We start from the raw sequence: 10,705 nt of genomic DNA on the forward strand, positions 1-10,705 counted from the left end.
GGTGAGGTCCCATGTATCTCTTAGCCTCACATCGCAGCAGGAAGACAAATTATTAAACAGAAGTATGCAGAACTTCTAAACTTGGGAGCCCACTCAGTGGTACACTGAGATTTTTTATTAGTCACCTCCCTATGTGTGGGATTTCAGTAATAACTGTCCCAAGTCCCCAGAGGTGTCGTCTGACACAGAAGTGCACTGAAAGAACATTCTGAGTACAGGGAATGTTTCAAAAGACCGAATGGCTACAGCTGTGTTTTTTGTACACATATTTGAATTCTGAGTAATTTGTGCTGTTTTTGAAAATTAATGTTTGTCTGTATGTTGTTAAACACAGGGTAATGTCCATAAAATCTTGGAGAAGTGCAATTTGCCACTTACTGGGAAACAATGTGTAAACCGCATCATTACAGAGAAGGTAAAGTACTGTTCTTGAATCCTTGTCAATGCTTTCCTCTCCCTAAGAAGAGACACTTAGTAAAAGTAGTGAAGCTTAGTGAAAATGAAGAATATATTTGGTATCTGTTGCCAGTGAAGGGCAAAAATTCCCTTGGAGTTCAACTCCAGAGGTCTCGGAGGTCAAATTTTTTGCTCTAAAGCTTTCACCATTGACATCTAGCATACAGGACCATACTTGCCATCACTGTTGAAACAAAGATGCCACTCATGGGAGGTATGCAGAATGTCTATTTCCTTATTTTTCCCAAAGTATTACTGAAAGTTTTCCATGTGAGTTGCAAATCCCCAAATGCATCTGTAATCACAGCTTGGTTTTGGTTTTTTATGTTTGTTTTTTTGTTTTTCAGCAGAGCAGCAACTGTGTAGCACATATATGTCAGAGATGGTGTATGCTAGACTCTTTCAGAGAAACACAACATGTGGCTGTAGCAGGGCTTTAATTCTTTTAAGTTCTTTTAAATTTTACTTCATTACATTTGTTTTACAATTTACTCTCCAGTGCAAGTACATGTGAGCATCTGATACTGCTGCTGATCAAAGTACATTAGTGGATCTTTTCAGCGAAGGATAAGTGACTTAAGGTTTTTGCTGTAATCATACTCCTTTTATTATCAGTGTTCACATTTTAAGGGCTTGGAGTAGTCCCTCTGCGAGCCATCTGTCATACTCAGTACAATGCATCAAAGGTGCTGATGTAGAATTTGCTTTCTCCTGGTGGTATATGGCTACTTTAATTTAAAAGGGTGTTTATCCACAGAGTGGGGAGGGAGAGGGGAGGGGAAGAAAATGAGGAAGTTTTTCCAGTCTTCTAATAACTAGCCACATACAAATGTACAGTACAAAAAAATGAGAGTGAACAAAGACCGACAGAAAATTAACAAGAAGCAGAAATTTTTAACAAATATAAATTGTCAAGTCTGGTTGCTATGTTGGATGACACAAATGTACAACAGTACTTAGTGTTGCAAATTCTATTTCCACAATAGCTTCCTAGTGTGTATGTTCCTTATGTCATAGCATCATAGACTCATAGAATCCTTCAGGTTGGAAGGGACCTTTAAGATCATCAAGTCCAACCATTGAGCCATTAGGGCTCTAAAGTCCTCTGCTAAAACAGATCAGAATCTGTCAGGGTTGGAAGGGACCACAAGGATCACCCAGTTCCAACCCCTCTGCCATGAGCAGGGACATCTCCCACTAGATCAGGCTGCCCAGAGCCTCATCCAGCCTGGCCTTAAAGACCCCCAGGGATGGGGCCTCAACCACCTCCCTGGGCAACCCATTCCAGGGTCTCACCACTCTCATGGGGAAGAACTTCTTCCTCATGTCCAGCTTCTCTTCTAAGACTTAGAATAAGATATCACTTTTCAGTCCCATAAAACATTCTCATGTGCCCAGAGGACAGCTGAACTTTAGTACAATTCTGTGATGAGTTTAAGACTTCACTTTTATGTGAAGTTCAGTCTTCACTGGTGGTTTGCTACTGACTCTTTTTTTTGTTTGCATGTAAGGAAAATGACTACAGACCTCATGATTTCCCTAGCAATTAGCTTGCAACCTGCATATCTTCCTCTGGTAGGCACCATTAAAGTGCACATTGTTTTACAGATGCTTTTATTTGGTGCACTTTGAGCTCTGGAAGTGGAAAGCATATCTTAGGAAGAAAACAGAAAGAACAGCCTTTCCTCCTCCAGCTGCTTCCTCCCAGGCTTTCTATTAAAAATACAAGAAGAAATCTAAAATTTCTATTGAGTGTGCAGTAGCTGGTGGACAAGTTTACAATCTGACAGAGGTATCAGTCACTCTCTACTGATACCACCACCACTCTCTGCCGGCCTTAAAATTAAATAGAAGAATGAGGGAGACTGCCTTTTTCTGTTTTCCTTCATGATCTCTTGGTGAGCATTGTCTTGCAGCAGAGCCTGTCTCAGACCTTTCCTTTGGGCCTCACAGTTCTTCCCAGATTAGAGCAGGAGGCATGGGCTGCATTTCTTGCAGTGAAAAACAGTTGCATGATTTTCCCACAAAAGTAACACACTCGTGTTTTAGATTTTTTCAGGTAGAAAGATACGTAGCAGAAGTCTTTACTGGTCACTCAGACAAGTGAAAAGTGAAACCATCTGATAATGACATCTTTTGTTACTGAGGGAATGCTGGCTGCTTCCAACACACCACTTTGTTTCTGCTTTGATAATAAAAAGTTATGTGCTATTTGAATCTAACAGGCTGTGTTTGATGTGGACAAGAAGAAGGGATTGACCCTTGTGGAAATCTGGGAAGGACTGACAGTGGATGATATCAAGAAAAGCACTGGCTGTGACTTCATGGTAAGTCATTTTACAAACAAGAATAGTGAGGTTGGTCTCAGAACAAATATTCTCCACAAATACTCATCACATGAAGACCTGTAGATGCAGTAAGTTTCCTTCTTATAGGTAGGGTCTGAGTAGATTACCCGTGGGATTTACAGTGAAAACAGGAAGATAATTCAGGGCTAATCTAGTATGATTATACTGGAAGCATTATATGCTAGGAAAACCAGCACAGGTTGACAAATGACTAAGTAAAATGACAGTGTTGAAAAGGGAACTTCTACAATGCTTTGAAAAGGGGAGCTGATTCATATCTGAGAGGTGGATGAATATTTTTTTTCCTACTGTACAAGTTAGGTTAACCTAACTCTCTGTTCCTAAGTTTTCCTGCTGTCTTTAGGTCGGTTTGTGAGTCCTCTCAACAGGGGTGACTACGTTTCCACTCCATCTTACTAGTGCAATTTAGTTAAATGCTCTACTGTTGAAATCTTTGCTTTTTCTCTCCCACTGCCTTATATGAATGAGACTTATGCTCTACATTAATCCAGAAAGTGACTGCCTTTTGACCTTCACATCCATTTTTTAGTCTCATTTAAAGCTAACACAAAAGTGGCTTATTATTGGAAAGTTGTATTGCACAAGATTGTAACTAATTGCATCTGTGTGGTTGATAGCATACAGTTTCTTCATGGCTTTCTCCTCCACACATAGTGTGACATATTTTCTTCTGTGTTGTGAACTCTTTTCAGGCAAGTCAGCCCTCTTTTGGTGAGGACAGTGAGTGTGGCAGTGCACAAACTGTGCTGTAAAATTAGTTGGAAAATATTTGGTAATGAAGTGCAATACTCTTCTTCTTTGCAGAGTTTCATGACAGGGCTGGGGCACATAACTGAGAGGTTGCAGAGCAGTTAGTATGTGGAAGAGTTTGTTATTAGGGCTTTGAGCATATTGTCTTTAAGTAAAACTTTCTGAACAGTGGGCTTGTGGAATTTAGTTCATTTCCTGTCTCTGTAAGAGAGCACTTCTGGTAACTAAATATAATAGTTTATGTTCTTCTTCTAGGGTTTTAAATATTTTAAACAAGGATCTGTTTCTGTTTACTCCTGAAAATACATTCATTTCTCTCAGAAAAAATTGTTCAGTTGAAGGTGAGTGACCTGCAACTGAACAGGAAACTGCTACAAAATCATTTTGCTCCATTATTAATTTTCCATGTAATACTTTATGGAAGTCATTATTATTTTTTAATTTACAGTGGAAACAACCTTCCATATGCAGCAATTCTATGTGCAAAAGAAATTACTTATTCAACTTCTGACTGTGACTTAGGAAAAAATTATCAATTTTTTAAAACTTATGTAATGTCAGGGCTTCTTTTTCTTTGGCTGATCAGCCTGTCAAACAGCTAGTATCCAAAATTCAAACATAAAAAATGACCTTGTACATTTTGGTCTGTTGCAGTCCCTCACCCGTATTTGTTCTTGCATATTTAATTTGAGGGTTAATTTCATGATGGATTTGAAGGTGACAAGTTTAGTAAGTATTTAAATATATAGAAACTACAGGAAAGGACTTTTTTTTTCATCAGAAGACACCAGTCTAAACCTGCTTGTTCGGAAGGATTTGGTTGCTTTTTGGTTCAGGTGACCAGTATGTATGTATTTAATTGAGAGTGTGTTACCCAAAGTAAAGTCCAGCAGCCTGTGTTCAGGGTGATGGAAGCAAAAGCAACCAAAAAATTCAAAGAAGTGATAAGCTTAAAATGGTGGGCTATGAGCAGCATGCAGCTGCAGCATGATGGATATTATAGGTCAAAACAATTAGGACCAAAAAAAATATGAACATTACCCACTGTCCTTTTGTGTTTTAATGCAAATGTTACAAAGAAGTGGTGTAAATTTTGAATCTTCATAGCTTGATAGCCTGTAGTTAGAAATTGATGAGAGGTATTGCAGCAATCTACCATCTAGGTCAGTGGGATCTGTCTTACTGGGATCAGGGACTCTTCACAGGCACCATTTCCTAGTTCTCCTGAAGGCAAACTCCAGTACAGTCTGTTTTGTATGGCTGCTGTGGTCATGCATGAAATCACAAGCTGCAGTAAAAGAGCTGTGGGCATAAAAAATGCAGATGCTCCTTGGTTTATGCACTTTCATATATTTATCTTGAGAGGATGCGACTTGCATAAGTGCTTGCAAAGCAATGCTTGCTTGCAAGTCATGTACCTCTGCTAACGTATGCCTGGGGGTCAGTGTTACCTACAGATTGTTAGTTCCAAAAGTGCCTGAAATCTCTGTAGTGCTGCACATGGAAAGCATGAGCCACATTGTTTATTAAAGCTGCGATGCGGAAAAGTGCTGGCTCGTCCTTTTTTTTTTTTAACCCACTCACTTCTTTCCTCTCCTCTAAAGAATGTTTCCAGTCCTTCCTTTCATTGAAATCCTTACCAAAAGTTCTGCTGACGTCTGTGACAGCAAGAAGACTGGGTCATTGTTGCGTAATATTGGACACTTTATGGCCTAGTTTTCATATGTAGTGAGCACTTACAGCTCTTTCACTTAGCTTTGTTGTTCAGAAAGTAGAGATCTGAGCATTGCAATAGACATTTTTCCAGAGAGAAGCATCCTTGGTCTTTTTTTTTGCCCTCATTTCAAGACTCTGCCTCAGGTTTCCTTGCAAGAATAACAGTTGTGTTTGTGGTTATTTATGTTCACTGAATGAGACATCTTGTTCTTGTTTGTATCAGTGACAGGAACTTTAGTGATATTGTACTGATACAGTAAAAGCAGGATTTCACATCATATGTTTTGCTAGTTTGAAGCACAGCTAAGGGGTGGAAAATGTGTTGACCCTTCTCAATGGATGCAGAGGATGATCTGAACTAAACCAAACATCTTTCTAGGTTCATTACAAGTGGGATTTTAAGGGATGGCTGTACCTTTGTATATAGCTGTCTCTACCCATGCAGATTACTTATTTTTGAAGAGGAGAACTTTGTAGCCTGATCGGCTTGCTTTGAGACACATTTGTCTATACACGTCCATTTTCACAGCCTGCTTGCTTATTTGGAAAAACATCTCTTAAAGGACATTTGCAACAACAAAATGTCAAAAAAAAAAATGTGATTTAGAGTCAACAATCTTCATTATAGACTGGTGTCATATCAAAAATAAGCAATTTGCCCTTGATTTTACTGTGCTGTGAAGACTAAGTGCTGGCTTAAATCAGATTTGCTGTAGCCTTGGCAGGTAATCTGTTTGGGCTTGTACTGGCTTATACTGTTGATGAGACCATGAGAGAACATACTGAGAAACATAGTTTTGCAGATGTATTTAGTTAAAAAAATAATCAGGGTAAGTCTGTGTGAAGAAAAGTTCCCCATCCTCCCTTCTGTTTTTTTTTTTTTCTCAATGTAAAAGTTCAGTTTTATAAAATTATCTTAAAAGACAACATGAAGTTCAGGAAAAGCATCTGCCAAGGAAACATTAGGTAGTTGAACAGTAGTTGACTACTGTATGTTTAAAAAGAAACTGACAATCCAAGTTCAAGTCAGTGGGTACACGATAGTAGAGGATATGGTTTTGTTTTCTGGAAGTACATTTTCCTTTGAGGAAACAGGCTGCTGGAAGATTGAATCCATTTTCAAATGGATGTTGTGTTTTTTCCTGATCAGTCACTCCCACTGCAAAAGTCACCTTAGGAACAGATTTTTACACAAAATCCAGTCTTGGACTTGTGGTTATCTTTTACCTGAAATTGGAAATAATTAGTTATTAATAAGGAATAAGTAACTTTTATTATTTTAACAAATATGCTAACACTTGTCATTATTTTTTTTTGAGGATCTGTTTGTAAGTTTTTGAACAATAAGTTGCTTTTGTGCATCTGATAATGTCATTAGAAGTTATTGGGATGCAGTATCATTTGGAGTCAGGCCTTGAAAGAATTACTTGCTATAAAGAAACGTAATGAAATAAGCATAGGCCTGTTTGTGCAGCTGAACAGGGTAGCTGGGGTTGGAAATCAGAGAGTCAACAAGCTTGAATTGCAGGGGTTCCCTGGGGCTGTGTGTCCTCTTGGCAGTTCACAGGCTGCATACAGGGCTGTCCAGACAAACCGCTCCCAGTACGCCTACCCTTTCAATGTTAGCAAAGCATTGTGAGGCCTCCAAGGTAGAACTATAAGTGAAATAGTCATAGAATCATAAAATCATAGAATGGGTTGGGTTGGAAGGGACCTTAAAGATCATCTAGTTCCAATCCTCCTGCCATGGGCAGGGACACCTCCCAGCAGACCAGGTTGCACAAGGCCCCGTGCAGACTGGCCTTGAACACATGGAGCGTTAGAGCATCCACAGCTTCCCTGGGCAGCCTGTTCCAGTGTCTCGTCACCATCACAGTGAAGAACAACTAATGTCTAACCTAAATCTACCCTCTTTCATTTTGAACCCATTACGCCCTGTCCTGTCACTTCAAGCCCTTGTGAAAAGTCCCTCTCCTTTCTTGTAGGCCCCCTTCAGATACCAGAAGGCCACAATAAGGCCTCCACAGAGCTGGATTATTAATATTAATCTCTATTAGCTCTAGTCTTCATTGACACAGTTGACAGCGGTGGAAGTGAATGATGGGTTTTACAGCTACAGTCCAACAGTACCTGCTAACCCACAGCTTAATATTCTTAATAATAAGAATGTGTGGCTTAGCAGGTACTGTTGGACTGTGGCAACTCTGTAGCTGCATACCATAAAATAGTCTTCATTAAGCTGGATGTGCCTAGCTCTTAGCACAGGGTGTTACCAGATTGACTGACTCAACTGGGATTTAAAGCAGTGAACTTGGAGGACTTTCTGCATTTCATACTTGATTATTCCCTGTTTTCCAAGCATAAACCATCTCTTTTATTATATGTTTTTGAAATATATTAGCATATTTCTTCTTATTTAGTCACTTTTTATTTAGAGCAAACAGTCGTATTTGGGTCCAGTTCTAAGTGGTGCTGGGCTCTCTCCACCTCTGTTATCTTCAGCAGGTAATAAGGCACTTTAGCAGTCGGGGGATGAGACCCTGTGTAAAGAGATAGTGGTACACACAAATGACAGCTGTTAGCATCAGATGTGCAGACATTGCTTTTAACATAATATGCTCATTCAAATGTAAAGCACTTGAGGTTTTGATGGCACCAAAATCTACAACAGCAGAAAACAAATAATCTTCTCCAGTAATTGCCTTTTGTCATTACTTGAAGAATACATATTTTAATGGTGGTATCTTTGTCCTCCAGTTTTTTCCTTAACTTCAATGGAACCATCCCTGAGTGAGACAGAAATAGGCCCAAATTAGGTGAGGTGCGTAGGCACTTGAGGTCAGAAATGTTGAAACATTTCTGAGCTGGTCCATGAATGCTGCTGGTGCACTCAGGGAATTTCTCCAGCTCTTCTACACTTGTACCTGTTACATCTATTTATTATCCTAGTTCACACACAGCTCTGAAAAATCAAGGAGCAGTTTCCATGTACTGAAAATGTTTCATTAGCATTTGATAGAGTAAACACATTCCTCATGAACGAAGCTTTCCTTATTGGCTATTTTCATAAGGTATAAATGATGATATATAGAGGCTGGAGGAAGGATAATGTAGAAATCTAACTGGTACAGGAAACACAGCCCTGTTTCTCTAGAAGAAGGAGGCTTTAATGCTTGGAAAGGCTGTCATGTATCACTCTTTCATGACTTAGCTTGTTCATTGCCATTAAGTGAAAAAGATGGGATAAGGAGGCTGAAAGAATGCAGCATGTGATGTTTCAATGGGACACATTAATCAGCCGGGAGCCAGATTACCTGTGGAACTGTTTTTCATCCTGAACAAGTAAGATCATCTGAATTATTTTTGGTGTTGATCCTGGAGCACCTATTTAAATACAGCTGGCAACAGGAGGTATTTAAAGAGGCCTGGAACTTCTGTGAAGAGCTTTTCCTCAGGGTGTTTGTACAGACCTAGCAGTCAGGGTTCAACCACTGCTATTCTTCATTCTCCTCTGTATTGTTCCTATTTACACCTTTCCAAATCTAGGTTCCTGCTCTAGGCTTACTGGGTTTTATTTTTGGTCTGCTGTATATCTTATCACTCATAGATTTTTATGAGTGTGTGGAATTAAAACAACAGAATACATAAGTGCATCCTCACACAAAAATGAATGTGAATGGAAAAAGGCAAGTTTAAAGTAAGAAAAGGTAAAATGAGAAGTATTGAACTGTATAATCATCAAACAAATCAAAAGAATGTGAATGAAAGAAGGAAAATTAAAAAAAAAAAATTAGAAGCACTGGATTATATTATCATCATCAAATAGGCAAATCAAACATATACCTATACTGTAGGTACAGTATGTGTGTCACATATGTATACATTTGATTGTATATCCCCTGCTACTATGTGTGTTCCAAAACTCGGTTGACTATTCCTGTGCAAACCCAGCACTGACAGACAGCAGCATCCTGTCTCCTGGTGAGCAGGGAGGAGAAGCAGAATGAACTTGGCTATTGAGCAAAGAAGGGAGGTCATCAGTTTAAGATGCCTTGCCATGCTTGTTTTAATCTTCTAATGGCAATTCAATCTTGGACTCAATATGTTTTGTTGCCTCTACATCATTGTGTGTGATGTGTGAATGCAGGTGGATTAGGAGGTGATGGCTGAAGCTGTTGCCTGTCTGCATCTCTCTCTGCTATTGCTGTTCATGTCAAGCACAGCCCCACTGTTGCACAAACTTTGACCATTCATGGGAAAGTGTACTAACTGAGCCAGAGACAATTTTTGAGTTACGTTCTTGTGCCATCTCATACGAGGTGCAGTTGAGGAGCTGCTTCACTTGAGTTGAGCTATCCCTGCCAGCATCAGAACCCATTTGAGAAGACTATACAGTCAGCAGGGAAATGTACAGGTTCAGCTGTCCAAGTTTAACCTGTTTGCATTCTTAAGTCAATAACCCAACTCAAATTCAATAAAACTTAGAGGCTGGATACTATTACCACACGTCTTGTATTTCTGCATCAGAAAATATAGCCATGGGAGTGTCTGTCTCTGAAATACTGCAAATATATGTTTAAACAAATACAGTGTCTTCATGGACATATAGTTGACAGAGGTGGAAGTGAGTGATGGGTTTTAATGCTATATCTGTATACCAACTGTTGTCTTTTTTCCCTCCTTTTTCGATAGGTTTCTCCAAAACTGATACCAATGAGGCAGATTTAAACCATGAAATATAGACTGGGCTTCACTTGCCAGAAGGCTTGTTCCCAAATGCGAGCTCAGTGAAGAGAAATCAATGACTGGTTTGCAGTTTTACTTCTTTTTTTGTTTTTTTTTTTAAGGGCTTTGTAAGTAGTGTCCAGATAGTTAAACACAGTCTGTGACTATCAGCCTAAATTGTAATTTACTTTCATAACATTACCAATTGTAATGGAAGGGTGAATTTATTCCCTAAATTTTTAATAACAATATAGTAAAACGTTAATGAGCATTGTCAAAAAAATGCCTTGTAGTCTCTCTGCCAAATACTACATTTCTTATGCAGATTCAGAAAATGACCATGGAAAACTTATGATTGCCTCTATTTTTCCTGATGTTGTTAAACTTACAAATCACTCCATTGCTCTGGAACTACAGCACTTACCGTGTCCATTCTCTTCTAAAGGTGTGGGTTTGTTTGGTTTTTCTTCTGATATGATCTACAGCAAAGTGTACACAGCTATAGAGAGACATCAGGACTGTGGACTTCCCTTTACCTGAACCTTTGAATGAGTCTGGGACAAAACTGTTTACCCAGTGGAACTAACTGGGTCCTTAGCCCTGAATGTATCAGCTGTTTCCACAGTGTGTGTTGGTGTTAAGAAGCCTACACTCCCAAAGTCCAACTCCGACCCCTTCTGTTTAAATCG

General features: G+C 39.2%; 1 protein-coding gene across 1 annotated transcript in view; it reads left to right on the forward strand.

The window, feature by feature from the left end:
- The window catches only part of OXCT1 (3-oxoacid CoA transferase 1), a gene marked incomplete at its 5' end in the record, with an annotated part of 57,723 nt that extends 47,704 nt beyond the window's left edge, over positions 1-10,019 (forward strand). Inside the window, 3 exons of the mRNA XM_008941368.1 lie at positions 335-415; positions 2,682-2,783; positions 9,984-10,019. Of these exons, the coding sequence (XP_008939616.1) occupies positions 335-415; positions 2,682-2,783; positions 9,984-10,019 (219 nt within the window). The remainder of the gene's footprint in view (positions 1-334; positions 416-2,681; positions 2,784-9,983) is intronic.
- Positions 10,020-10,705: the final 686 nt, after the last annotated feature.

The sequence above is a fragment of the Merops nubicus genome, unplaced genomic scaffold, assembly GCF_000691845.1.
Source record: "Merops nubicus isolate BGI_N331 unplaced genomic scaffold, ASM69184v1 scaffold11600, whole genome shotgun sequence".
NCBI classification, from domain to species: domain Eukaryota; kingdom Metazoa; phylum Chordata; class Aves; order Coraciiformes; family Meropidae; genus Merops; species Merops nubicus.